General features: G+C 46.5%; 1 protein-coding gene across 2 annotated transcripts in view; it reads right to left on the minus strand.

Annotated features, from left to right (window-relative positions):
- The window catches only part of CLTC (clathrin heavy chain), a 29,777-nt gene extending 16,340 nt beyond the window's left edge, over positions 1 to 13,437 (minus strand). For both annotated transcript variants that reach the window (XM_005525711.3, XM_014254961.2), the window contains exons 1-7: positions 13,283 to 13,437; positions 5,562 to 5,769; positions 3,202 to 3,470; positions 2,728 to 2,889; positions 1,859 to 1,972; positions 1,313 to 1,486; positions 509 to 706 (exon numbers count right to left, since the gene is read on the minus strand). In XM_005525711.3, the coding sequence (XP_005525768.1) occupies positions 509 to 706; positions 1,313 to 1,486; positions 1,859 to 1,972; positions 2,728 to 2,889; positions 3,202 to 3,470; positions 5,562 to 5,769; positions 13,283 to 13,324 (1,167 nt within the window). In that variant the 5' untranslated portion in view covers positions 13,325 to 13,437. The remainder of the gene's footprint in view (positions 1 to 508; positions 707 to 1,312; positions 1,487 to 1,858; positions 1,973 to 2,727; positions 2,890 to 3,201; positions 3,471 to 5,561; positions 5,770 to 13,282) is intronic.
- Between the last annotated feature and the right edge of the window lie 558 nt (positions 13,438 to 13,995).

Genomic DNA, 13,995 nt, shown 5'->3' on the forward strand with positions numbered 1-13,995 from the left:
CAGAAGCAATATGGCTGAACATCAGCTCAGGCACTGAGATACTTTGACAGAATATGTGCTATAATAGCCCATTAAATTTATTTCAGTAGCAATGCAGATTTAAGTTCAGAATTAGGACACCCTTGGCCTTGCAAGCAAGTTCCTCTCATCTGAATTTAGTCTTAGTCTGGGTTTTTTTTACCCTGTTTCCAAGTGCAGCCTCAGCTAGAGGTTGTCTTTCCACAGACACTATTTTGCATCACTGGAGAAGTAAAGGTGAGTACCAGAAACACGAATCATAGCCATTAATTCATCATTTATTCCTTCCCTCCTCTGTGAGCTTTACAAACTCTAAGATCATCCAGTTTGCCATCAGTATCAGCACCCAAGATACCTGTGAAGCACCAAATACTACCTTGGGACAAGAGCAGCAATAAGATTCTGCCTTTGCCACTTAAAAAATTCACTGAGCTTTCCTGAAGCAAGAAGCTGAAGCCAGTAGAGCTCAGTGCTCTTCTGAACACTTTACCTTTGGGGCATTAGCTGCCACTTTTGCTGCCTCTGAGTAGTTCCCTTGTGCAAAGAGTGTATTGAATTTCCTGGCAAAGAGCTCCTCGGCCCCCGCCAGGTTGTTGCGGACAGCCATCCTTAGAGCCAGGTCAGGATTCTGCAGCACATTTGTGATGTAGGGAATGATGTTCTCTTCTTCCACACACACTGAGAGCACCTGAATAAACCACCAGGGGAAACCTCCAGTTAGTCCAAATATCAAAAGTGAGCCAAAGGCTAAGCTAACTTCTAAGAAAAAGTTATGGTATTCATGGAAAGTTTTTCATCCCTTGATAACTCACACTTGTCATTTTATTAAAAAGACGTCTGGTTAGAAAGCACCAATGTTATCCATTGTCTGCTTCAAAGCAGGCTATTGATAGTTTGAGGTATTTGCAAAGGTAGAAACACAGGGATACAATGGCTCTTTCCAAAACCCCTACTCAGTGTCTCAAGTAATCAATCCTAGAGGACACCAGGAACAAATCATCTGCTTTGTATTCCCCATGCTCAACAAGCAAAACCACCCAAAACCACCTGGGCTAAAGGCATGACTGTACAATGTCAGTAACTTGTTTAAAGTAGTTAAGTTAGATGTGTACGGAGATAGAACAGCAAATTTATCTTGAGGGTCACAACACCGTCAGATCTCACATGTTCTGAGCAGAGTTCAAAGTTCACATTTCTGGAAACTTTTAGACATGGATGGACATGAACCCTGCAGTCTATCATGAAGAGCCAGTGGGATTACTAAAGAAGTGGCTTTCAGGCCAAGTTTCCTTACTTGTCCCTTTCTGTTGACTCCAATAATTCCAGCTGTTGCTTCGTGCTGTGCAGTAACAAAAATGGTCTCTCCACTGATCCTGTTCATGTAGATACAAGTGCCAGTTTCCAGGTCATACAAGTGGATGTAGCCATATTTTGTTATGAGGAACACAACATCGTGCTTGTCACTGATCTGCAAAACAGAAATAGATTACTCAGTTTTGGCACTGGATTAATGAGTTGGTGCTTTTGAGACTCAGCAAACAGCTGGGGCATTTCAGGACAGCCAGAAGTGCTGTTTTATTTTTACTTGAGTACTATCACAGCAGAATGATGTTTGAAGAGCTTGGAAAATAGTTAAACTATATGGATATTTCTTCCATAAATAAGAACATGCTGCTTTTGAATGCTGCTTGTCTGCACCTCTACCACTACTGAAGCAGAAGCAGCAGTCACACCAGACACACCAGTTTAGGGCCAACCCTCAGGTCCACATTAACAGCTGGCTCCCAGCTCCTGTCACATCCACCAGGAGAAGCTGCAGAGCTGTTTGCAGCTGTCATACCTGCATAGCAACAGGAAAGTCACTTTGTGCTTCAGGAGGAAAGAAGACATCCACGGCTTTCTTTGGAAAGGGCTGATTCCCAGTGGGTGGTGTGCCAACCTCAATGATATGCAGCTGTGCAAGAGATAAGATTAATTCTTGCATCTAATTTATTTAACAATAAGATTCAACAATGAAATTACAGCAATTCTCTTGCTGCTCAGCCTTAATCCCAAGTTTATGCAAAGACAAACTACGTTAATCTTCCTAAGTATTTTCACTGGCTAAAGGTGCGGCATCAGGCGTTCATGTACCATAGGTGAAGGAAAGAGTTAAATATGACCTTTAGTTACCTCTAATTACTTGGAAGTTTCAGGATTCAGTTAGGTTACTTTAGATGAACTCTTTTAACCTGATTCACATTCTACAGAGACAGTTCTGAGGATGTTTCTCTGAATCTAGCTCTGGTTTTACTGTAACTCATTTAATTCCAGCATTGGCATTGGACCACTAAGTAGCTTTGCAACACGATTGCTTCTTTTTTAATTTTCATCCAATAATTTAGAAATTAGTTGAGTCTGATATCAGGGATCAGCATCAAAGAAAGATTACAACAGCTTTTCCCTCAAGCTTAGCCTGTGAAGCTGAGTCACATGTTTCAAGCAGCTAATTAGGCTGGTCATGACATGCCACTTAACTTCTCCACTCACAGATTCTTGCTACACCAGGTAGTCCAAGCTCTGCATGCACCATATGTCATATCCAGACTGACACAGTCCTTCACTTTCTTCCTTAAATGCAACTTTTTGCATTAAACCACTTGTTCTCCTGGAAGCAGAGAACCAGGGTGAGTCACTGAAGATTACAGTATATTTAGAATCAAGCCTTACCTTACCCCCAGCTTGCCCTCTTACTGCAAAACAGAAGAGAGTGGATTCTTCAGCATTCCCTTCCATCTTGAACTGTGCAAAGCTGGCTGCATGCCCCTCGATGGGCTGAGACACTTTTCTGTCCACAGAGTACAGCTGCATTGCTCCCACTACACGGTTTTGCTATGCAAAAAAGAACAAGTGTCAGGAAAAGCAGGCACTGTGACAGTGATTTCATTAATATTGGTCAATATGCTACCATTTCAAGCTTCCTCTTACAACAGCATCACTTCAGACTCTTAACCTTGCACTAGTGTTTATATCATTACAAATCCAATTATATTAATGTGAGATGTTCAGTAACACTTAAGTTTGTTATTTGAAGATTGAGGCAAGCATTTACATTTAATAAAACAAACAGATCAGTCCTGTTCCTGTAGAAGGAGACAACAACCCAAGCTCTGGGGTTTCCACACCTTCCTGGAGGTAAAGTACCTGTGCAGATATTCCAGTCAGCAAGAGCCATTTCTGCTTGGCATCAGTCCTGTAGTTGATGATCTGGCAGCCAGCAAGGCTGGAGTGGCGATCAAACATCTTCACGGGCTGGGACTCCCCCTCCATGCTCCAGTGGTAAACTGCATTATCCGTCACGAGGGCAACAGTGTTCAGAGAGATCCACTTCCAGAAGGTGACATCATCTGTCATGGTGTGAGCCTTCATCTTGCTCTTCATTTCAATGTTAAAGATTTGCAGCGTTTTCCCAGCTAGAAGACACAGTGTCGTTAGCCACGTGACAGCAGAAGAGCTGCACTAGGACATTAAACCCTGGGGACTTCCTTCAAGAAAAAGCTGTTCTACACTGGCAGACCTTCAGGGACAGCTTTCACCTTGAACCAGACCACACTCCTAGGGCTGATTTTACCCATTTGCCACTACTGAGCAATCAAACAGATGCGGAGAACGGGTTGGTAGGAGACAAAAGCTTCAGCCACACAAACGGGTTGGAGGATACTTCACATACATCAAAACCAGGTTACAATCATGCTGAGGCTCTTTGGAGTTGTGAGGGAAGCTATGCCAGTGGCACTAAAAACTATGTCCACATCTGTTTTATGTATTAAAAGGGCACAACATGGAACAGCCAGGTTGGCAGAGGACTTCTGTAATTCAGGCTAATTAACCAAAACCTTGGGGTTGCACTAATGGGATACACAGCTACTGACTGCAAACCAGACTGACAGGAACTGTGCAAGGGAAGAAATCTAGCGACCAACACAAGCTCTAGAAGGCAAGAGGAAAAGTTCTCCAAATCACATAGAATGGTGCATACAAACATCCTGAACAGCCACCTGCAGTCATTTCAACCAGTTTTTATAATACAATGGCCTAAGAACTTATTACTTCCTGTTGAGAAGATAAGAAAGGTTCTGACCAGTTCTAATACTTATAGTAGAGAATTATTTAAGCACACACAAGTGTAGCCCAGGAGGAACAGAAAAAAAAAAACAAAAAACCCACAAAACTGGATGCAGGCCAGAATATCTGCTACAGTTACTAACTGTAGCCCAGCTTGAGGAAGTCAGGGTGCCACAGGGGCAAGTGCCTGCACTCACCAAGGACTGGTCTAGTCCAAAGCCATTAGTTCAGCAATTGATGCAAGATGTCGAGTCAGGAGTTTCTCCAGAACTTGGAGAAATCTCTCTACCACAGAGTTACTCAGGCTACAGGCAGCAGTTTGTTTCCACACCTAGTGCAGCTGGAGCTTTAGGGTCAAGGGAGAGGACATTCAGGTAACACATTCCTACATGCTAGGCAAGGTATATTACAAGGCAAAATCTAAACTTGAATCAAAAGGGTCAGTCCTGTTCATAAAAAGCTCAGTATCAAGATCCCAGTGATTTAAGTACACTTTGGGTTCTTGAGTGGATTAATTTTTTGGAATCTTAAGGACTCCTTTGGGAGGGCATGAAAAACCTCTGAGTTTTAGGCCTTCGGTTGTTTAAACACCACTGTTCAGCCATGTGCACCATCACACTGAGCCATTTTATTCTGCTTTTTCTTGTCATAAGACACAACAAGTACTAGGTACAGTCAATTGAAGTAACTCACCATCTGCACACACAAGAAAGCATTAAAGTTGTGACAAAACAGTAGCACAGTATTAAAGTCAAAGTAAGGTAACATTGGATACATACAAATCTTTCCATTAGCAATACATGCATTTCTAGAATGACTGCACTGAAGGCTTTTTGGGCGTCTGAGGGGAAGAGATGGACATTTCTGGAGACTCCAGAGGAATGCTCATCCTCTGTAACATCAGAGATACCAAGCTGGCTGACCTTGTACTTCCTTCAGCACACAAGTCTTCCCTGCATAGTTCTACTCCTCTTATCACTGACTGATATAATAAATATGCACTGGTCTCTTTCAGCAAGGTCAAACTAAGGCCTTCAGGAATATTTGTCCCCACTTCCCAACCTTAGTTTTCCTGTCTCTAAGGAAAGGTTTAGTTGATAGACCTTATACTCTTATACCAGGTCTCACCTCCCTCTTTAATTCCTTAAAGCCCACACTTGGCTTCCAGCTCCCCCTGCTCAGAAGCTGCAAGCATTTGGACTGAAGGAAAAAGCTCATCCTAATGATCAGCAAAATGGCAGGAAGCCTCAGCTGAAGCTCTCTGCCCAGCTGCCTCCAGAAGAACTGAAAATGCATTCAACTTAAGCTCCCATTAAGCTGTGGGAAGTTGCTACAGGATCCTCCCACATAAATTACCTGGGAGACCTCAGTCACTCACAAACTAGTTCTACAGAAAGCTCTCCATCCACTCCAAACAGCCCTTTATCAGGACTTCATACCTTTTAATGCAATGACTTTACTGGCAGGGTTCATGATAGCACTGTCAGCTGAAATTGGTCTTCGGATTGGGTTGCTGGGGTCATTCATGTCAATGATCACCACTTGAGCCTGTTCTCCTACTTTCTCTCTGATGCAGATGAATTTGTCAGACTCCATTGTCAGAGTGCTGAACCCAATGTTTGCTGGGTTGATGCCCAGATTTTGGAGCTGGAAGAGAAAAAAAAAGGTTTAACATTGTTATTACCTTGGTATAGCCACAAACAGCTTCTGTGAATGTCACAGGAAATATCAGACTTTGCCTTTTTGTTTGTGACAGAACAGCCATGCTGCCCCAAACCTGCACGATACACAGTGTTGCACAATTTCAACTAAGCCCAGCAGGCTTCCTGGAGAAGCATTCAAGCATTTGGTATCTTGTATTCAAGGTCCTTTTACAACTTAACCATTAAGAACTCAATCTTTGAGCCCCCTCACATGGTTTAAAGCACACTGAACTCGCCATACTGGACCTGCAGCTTCAGTCCTCACTCTCACCAGCTTTCCTCCCTGAACTCATCCACTGGGTTTGATAGCTATCACTATTTCAAGCTTAACATCACACGTGAGGTGTCTGAGCTTTGTCTTTATCCTTGTGGAACTAAAAAAAGCTGCTTGTCTAGCAATTAGCCCAGGCCTGTCTCGCAGCAGGAGGCAGAGCTGGTCACTACTGGAATCAGCAATGGCTCAGCCACTGCCCTGCTTAACACAGAAGTTATCAATAAACCGCTTCCTTCTCTGAGCCACAGCCTGCTCCCCTAAGCCTTTCAATACCCACCTTTAAGTTACGTTTCTTGTCACTTGCAACAAAGCAGTTAACAGCATTTTCGCAAAGCTGCTGTATGAGGAGGATGTCAGTAGGGAAACAAAGTTTATTGCATTTTTAACAGCAAAAATGTAATCATGGTCATATCAGACAGATATCCAGCTTGTCCACGTCTTAAGAACTCCAGTTTTCTACTATTAGAAGAACTACCAGCTCTAATATTCTGATATTTTTCTTCCTGGAAGACCTTCAAGCCCAAGATGTCTCAAGAAGGGCGAGACCTTCAAAGCCATTTTAGGATGATTATGCTGGTTTGGAACTCAGCTCTTATCAGCTGTGCTCTGCACCAGCTCCAAGGAGGCCATGCCCCAGCCACTTGGCTCCTGCCTGTTTGCAGTTCCTGATAAAGAGGGTTTTACTCCACTTCCCCTTTGCCCAGGCTCTCCAACAGCACATGTGAGGAACAAGCAACATCGGAGCTGTGGCACAGCAAGTTAACAGAACAAGCTTCACAGAAGTCACTTGGATGGATGATCTAGATTACACAGAGAATATTTTGACAATAAAGCCAGGAAACTTGCAGGTGACAGCATTTGACATCTATTAAAAAAAATAAAAATCCAACCCTAACTCCTTGACAGGTCAGAACTCTTTTACTCAGATTTAAGTGAGTGTTTGAGGTCCAGCTTCACAGAACCTGACCACATATTCTCCAGCCATGCAGAAGATTTTAGATTCAAGCTCAAAAGTCCCTTTCAAGCTTTGAGCAGTGTCCTCTAGACCTGGCACTCTGGCATTGCACATGAGCTAAGCAGGGTTAAACACAATACAATCACATCCCTGAAGGGAGGGAAGGTTTGAAGATGTGGGATTTTGATCTGGTAGAGCTGAAGTGACTTACTGGGACGTGGCATTTCCTTTTGCTAAGGCTGCAGGCTTAACAAGTGCCAAATCATTTATCAAGCACTAAATTTCCTTGCTAATTTGGTAGAGGGGGCAGCTGCAGAGAGCTAAGCACTCTGCCTGGCAATAACTCACAGCACTACACTCAAAGGTTGTCGACAGAACGAATCAGAGCAGCAAGTCCGAGCAGATGGCAGGACCTCTTGGGGAGGTCTAGACAAAACCACCACATCAAAGGTGCTTGGATATTGCAAGACAGATTTACCTTAATCACCAGCAAACTGCCATCTGCTAGTGCCAGGTCTGAGGCACTGACCCCAGGTGGGAGATGGGAGACTTTTTACATTCCTGTTATCAAAAGTGAGGTATTTCTTTGCAAAGATTTAGAAGATTGGCACAGGAGCTCTGAAGAAAGCCTGGAGAAGTTTCCTGATGCAGGTACAACCATCAGCAAGGTCTCTAAGTACACAAACTCCTTCAGCCAACATTTCAACTTTCATCTTAGCAAACCAAGTGTATGAACCACATCTGCTTCAAGGCTCAGGAAGTTGACCCTGACAGTGACAATCTCTGTGTTTGGGTACACAAGAGCGTCGCCCACCAAGACTGGCACTTCCTTGCCCAGCTGGTAAAGCCAACAGTGAATTTCTTGGCTGAGCAGGACTCAGGCTCCTTGCCTGAGCAGAGATCATTGCCTGGAATATAGGTTGTTTTCCTGCCCAAACAGGCTGAAGTTCAGATGAGTGAGGCAGGCATGTTTATAAAGCTAAGCAAAGCAAACAGAGATGAAGATTAGTGTTAGGAAACATGATGGCAAATATTTCTTTGAAGGCTTTTATTCTGAAAATTTCAATACCATACCATGTACAAACTCAGGAGTTGAACTACAACTAAATGAGTACAGGGGCTTTTGGCAGATTTTCTACCTCTTCTTCTCTTTACTACAAAGGGAAAAACCTCCAAATATTTAATGTTACACTAGGTCCGCTACATTTCATTGATTCATAAACAAAAAAACAAAAAAAACAAAGAAAAAAAAGGAATTTAAGACATTGCTACATTTTACTACAAGCCTCACTTCCTTGGCTTTCAAGAAGATATGAAAGCAGAACTTGCTAACTGTGCTTGGGCAACTGATTTACAGTTCAAGTTATTTTACACCACCATTTGCTGGAAAGATCAGTTACACCAGACTCCTGTTAGGAATAAAGTGTTCTGTGAAATAACTGCTCCAGCAGAGTGGAACCATGAAACAGATTGTCAGGGACAGCAGCAAGTCTTGTGCTCAGCTGAGATGTTGCCTCAAAGGACTCATCTCACCCAAGATCAGATACTTCAGTCACTTGCAGGCTCTGCTGAACCATGGAATGCTGGGATGGCATTTATCTGAGCAGCACCGAGATGTGAGTCATTGTAATGTAGTAAGGCAATGTCTGATTACCAGAATTATTTTTTCACTGGAAGATAATTTAAGTGCATTCTTGGTAACTTAGCCAGAGAAGTTGTCACATGTATGGGACATCAAACTGAATGGTAAAACTGCTGACAGGAATCTCTTTGTTGACCCCTTCCTGTAATGTTCCCTTTCTTGTGACAGTCTGCTTAGCTGTCAGATAATTTCTCCTTGCCTACGAGGAAGGGCACGGAAATGCTGAGTACACATTTCACCTCGACTCTCACACTCAACAGGATATAACCACTGCTCTTGTGGCCACAAGCAGCTGCTCAGCCCCTGCCCAGAGACTCCTTATCTACATGCTGCTAGAAATCACATAGCTGGAGAACGCCATTAAACTGGAAAATTCCCATTTATTTTTAAGAAGCACTTCAGTGTGCAATGAGTCATATTAGCTCTATCCCAGGCCGTGCTTTCCTAGGCTTTGATTGACCAAGGCAGACACCAGGCAACACTTCAGCTGCTCTTTTAATTGCATACATGAAAATTCAGAGAAGCAAACTTAAGTAACACAAAACCATTTGTGTTTGTGATGCTCTCTTAGTTATTGCCTGCAGTTCTGAGAGTCCCACAGCTGGTCCATGGCAAAGTACTTCATATTTACCAGTGCAAGGTAAGAGTTCCAGCTTGTGACAGGCTAGGAAGTCGTGTTTTCAACAGATAAGGGACCTCTCCAATATTCAAGAGCTCTTGTATTTCTATATCCTTCCTATTTTCTGCCTCACCCTCAGCAGAGCGAGGCACCACCCGCTCTCACCAGCCCCAGACATGCTGTGGGACTGCTTCAATTCCACCACCGAATCCCATTCCTTATCTTTGGCTGAGGCTCCAATCCCAGCAGGAAGCACTAAATCAGCACGGCCACCAAGGCAGGCAGGCCCTGCACCTCCCTGCCTGCTGTGAGGGACATGCCCAGAACAGCTCATAAACTGCTTAACTAATTGCCCCTATCCAATTAGTTCACACACAATCTCTCTTTCCACAAGACATTTCCATTCTCTGTTACGTATTTTCCCTCTGTAGGAATACTCAATACTTGCTGGCTTTAGGAATTTGGATTCACTAAGAAGCAGAGAGCAAGAATCCCACCAAAACAGCATTAGACACAACAGTCCTTTAATTCCTGTCTTGTATTATTAACAGGGGATGTAACTGCTTCAAACTAATGCTGTTACAGCAGAGATTTAGCATTTTAGGCTGTATTAAACTTACTGTCATCATAATACATGGAAGAATTTTGCTGTTTCTCATTTTTAGAGCGAAGTTATTGAATTTATATGTTTTATTCTATGATGCCTTAGCAGTCCTGTTTTATTCTCTGGCACAGCTGGGATTCCAAGAGCCATCCAAGCACCACCACACCAGAACAGCACAGCTGCCATTCAGGTTTGCTCTGTCAATGAACAATAGATACAAACCCCCTTTTCCTAGTGTTAAAAAAGCAGTTCTGTCTTGGTATCAAGTGCACAGCCCAAGCTGGCAGTTTTCTCTACACTGACTTACAAAAATATTTAGATTCAGAAGAGTATTAATGCCTTAGCTCAGTACAGCAGTGGGCCTGGTCCAAGTTCAATGTTTATTTCAGGATAGTGTGGTTAAATTAACTGGTAATCGCAGTTCATCACCTGCAAATTAGTCTGATTCCTTCTCACTCATCAAGAACTTTTCATCTTAAAAAAGCTCCACTGACCCACCACAGTAAGCAGCTGTTTTACTTTCACCCTCAAACACACAGAGGCACATTTTACGAATCCCTGAAGCCTGGATAGGAGCAGCCAGGTTTGCAATCATCCCACACACTGAACTCTGATCTCCTGCTGCATACACAGTGGATTGTTTCCTCATAGCCACTTTGGAAAAAAAACAAGAAGTAGCTATGTAAAGTTTTATAACATGAGTTTTGATAGCACAGGAATCAGGTTCCTCCCTGAAAATTCCCAAGGAAAGTTCCTGCACCTGTTGTTGATGTTCTTTGGTGGCAAGGCGAGGATGTACAACAGACACCACACAGATAGCAGCCTGCACACCTGGGACTGCTGAGATTGCAGAGCATGTGATGGGAGTGGGACAAACAAACCCTGAAACCTGACAACACTTTTTGTTTTACACTCCCCAGAAAGCTCCCTCCTCCCTAGCAAGTTAACTGCTTGTCCAAAGTACACCTTTAGCTCCTATTTGGGGTACAAAGCATGGTGCCCCCAAGAGATGAGGCATTCAGGAACAAGGTTTCTGGAGTTTTTACCTTTTCATTCCCAAATCACACAGCCAAGCTGCCAACAGCAACAGGTAATGGACTGGCTTGAAGCTCAACATCAGGACAAGCTTTGTACTTGACCACTTCTTAACCTCTAATAATGAATCTGTGGAGAAGCAGGATCACACTGTGTGTATTGATTGATTTCAATAACAGCCTGCAAGAACTTTCTCATTCAAATCCATCACCTGCTTTTTATGGCTAAGGCTCCAATTGGGTACCTCATCTTTCATTAAGCTTCCCTGCAAACTCGCAAGTGTTGCACAACACCTGTACAACAAGTTTCCTAGACAATGTGGGTCAGGAACAGTTCAAGAAATTGTATTATTGAGTCCATGAGGATTTCCTAGGAGCAGCCTAGATAGCAAAAACACTGCAATATCAGTGTTTCTGCTCTCAAAACTTACATCAGGAACGTCAGCAGAAAAGCAATTAACTCCTAGAATCTGAATTCTCCTAAAATTCTTTCAATGAAGTGAAAGGAGGAAGTTCAGCAGCTGTACAGGCAAGAGCCACGTGCACCCAGGCTCAGAGGGGTGCACACCCATCTGAAAAAGAATCAGCTCCTGTGTGCAGCTGTAAAAGATACTGGTTCAGCCAGTGCTCCACACTGAATATGTACAGGCAGAGAAAATGCAAATTCAACCCCGAATAAACAGATAAATCAGTCTGGAGGCAGAACACTCCTGTTCCACCCTAGTGCTGGCCTGAAAGCTCCCAGCACTTCTGGCGTGAAGCAGATGAGTTTCATTATGTAACAGTACTCATGTCATTAGAGACCTGGCAGTGGGTCACATGCAAGGTTTGGGGCTTAAATAATGCATCAGAGGTGCATTGCCACAATACTTGACTGAGAGTTGGGCTGCCCAGAGGGATGAGTTTCACCTGAGTGCACAGAACCTCCTCAGGACCTTGTTCTGGGCTTTGCCACCACCAGGACAAGGATGGATGGCTTGGAGGTGAAGTTCTGGCCAATTCCTGAGATTCTCCTGTCCGTGCTGCTCATTACAGAGATGCCTGAACTATGAATTCCGGCCTGCCTTTAAACTGATATTGGAGTAAAATTATTCAGTGCTCAGCCACACACCTAAACAACCACCAAAGCAGCATTTATTTAGACACTATGGACAGCTGTAACCTTCAAATAAGTATTCTGCAATGGTTCTTTTAACAACGTGCCTAGAAATGAATTGCTTTCCATTTTAGTTAGGGAAAAAAGTCACTGTGAATCATGCAAATCCACCATTAGAAGAGTGCCCACCACAGCCCCAGTTAGCTGAACACAAACAAAATGCAGATACTGGCACCACAGGGCAGCAGGCCACCAAAAGACCGTGGCGAGGTGTGCCAATGTAGCTTTCATTAGACAAATTCTCCTCAAAAAACTCCCCTCAGCACTGAAACCGAGCTTAGTAACACCGTGGCTCGTAGCATTTCGCCCTTCAGACCTGTCAGATAGGAAGTGCTCATTGCACAACTGGATCACCACTTCCAGACCCTCCCTGTGCTCCAGCTTCACCCACGGCGAGGGAGGAACGCTCTACTCCGGGAAGGTAACCCCGCATTCCCGCAGCACAGCCCATTCGGGATGTGCTACCAGCGCCTCCAGGAAGTCACCTTACAGAAATTAAAGGCCATCACTCGGAAATAAACTATTAGCATGTGGTTCTGGTGCAATGAGAGCCAGAGCTGGGGTTGGGGAGAGGCCAGCAGACACCAGAGCTGGCACCTGGGCACCTGCACTGCCACAGCTGCACTGCAGGGAGCCGCAGCAGCTCCCACATTTCACTGCAATACGTGCTTTTTCTTCCAGAAGATGACATTACAACCGGAAACACCGGCAAAACGGTTTAGCCTTTCCTTAGAACTACCGAGGCTTTAACACCATTCGAATAAATAAAACTGAGCAGCACACGGAACACAGCTCGGCCAGCTGCCCTGCTCACCCCCCCGTGCCTTGCAGACCCCGCGCTGGGCCGGGATTTCCCCCTGGCGCTGCCCCGGCAGAACCCGCGCCCCGCCGGCCCGGCCCGCACGGGCACCGCGCCAGCCTCGCCCGCCCCGCCGGGGCACGGCCCGCGGGGCACCGCCAAGGGCGGGATGCCCGGCCCCTCCCGGGAGATGCCCTTCGGGAAGCGCTCCCCGAGCCGGACACCGGCAGGGCGAACACCCCGCCGAGCGCGCCCGGCCGCCGCACGGCCCTCACGGAGGCACCGCGGGCAGGCCCGGCGCGTCTCCCCCGGCACCGTCCCCGGGCAGCTCCCCCGGCGGAGCGAGGCAGCGGCCCGCCCGCCCCCGCGCCCACCTGGAGATGCTCCTGGAAGCGGATGGGCAGGATCTGGGCCATGGCGGCGGCGGGGCGCTCCGGGCCGGGCCGGGCTCAGCGGTGCGGGCGGAGCGGGGCCGCGATGGCGGAGCGGGGCCGTGCGGAAGCTGCCCCCGCCGGCGGAAGGATACCGCCGCGGAAGGATACCCGCACCTGCCGCCGCCGGCCGGCCGCGCGGAGGGATCCCGGCGAGCGGGACCAATGGGAACGGTGGGTGTGATGCGCCGCCGGAAGGGACTATTTGGGGACGCATCACTCCCTTCCTCCCCTCCCCGGCCTTTTTTTTTGCCACATCATGCGACCAGGGGCCGCGGCGTCACTTCCGCCCCGCGCGCGCGCGGTCACGTGGGGCGGGGCGGCGCGGCCGGGCAAGGTGACACCGGGGGGACACCGGGGGGACACCGGGGGGACACCGGGGGGACACCGGGGGGACACCGGGGGGACACCCCGGGGACATCGCGGGGACACCCCGGGAGCCCCTGGACCACCCCCCCCCGCCCCGGGCAGCCCCTGTCACCAGGATGGGAACTCCCCCCCTTGGTGACACTGAGGGGACAGGGATGTCCCCGTCACCAGGATGCGATGGATCCCACCCCCTCTCCTCCCTGGGTGTCCCTGACACCGGGAAGTGATGGAGCCACATCCCCGGAGGTGACACCGAGGGGACAAGGGTGTCCCTGTCCCCGGAATCC

Source organism: Pseudopodoces humilis, chromosome 23, assembly GCF_049639895.1.
Source record: "Pseudopodoces humilis isolate 2021_Gansu_Grassland_sample_001 chromosome 23, ASM4963989v1, whole genome shotgun sequence".
Taxonomy (NCBI): Eukaryota; Metazoa; Chordata; class Aves; order Passeriformes; family Paridae; genus Pseudopodoces; species Pseudopodoces humilis.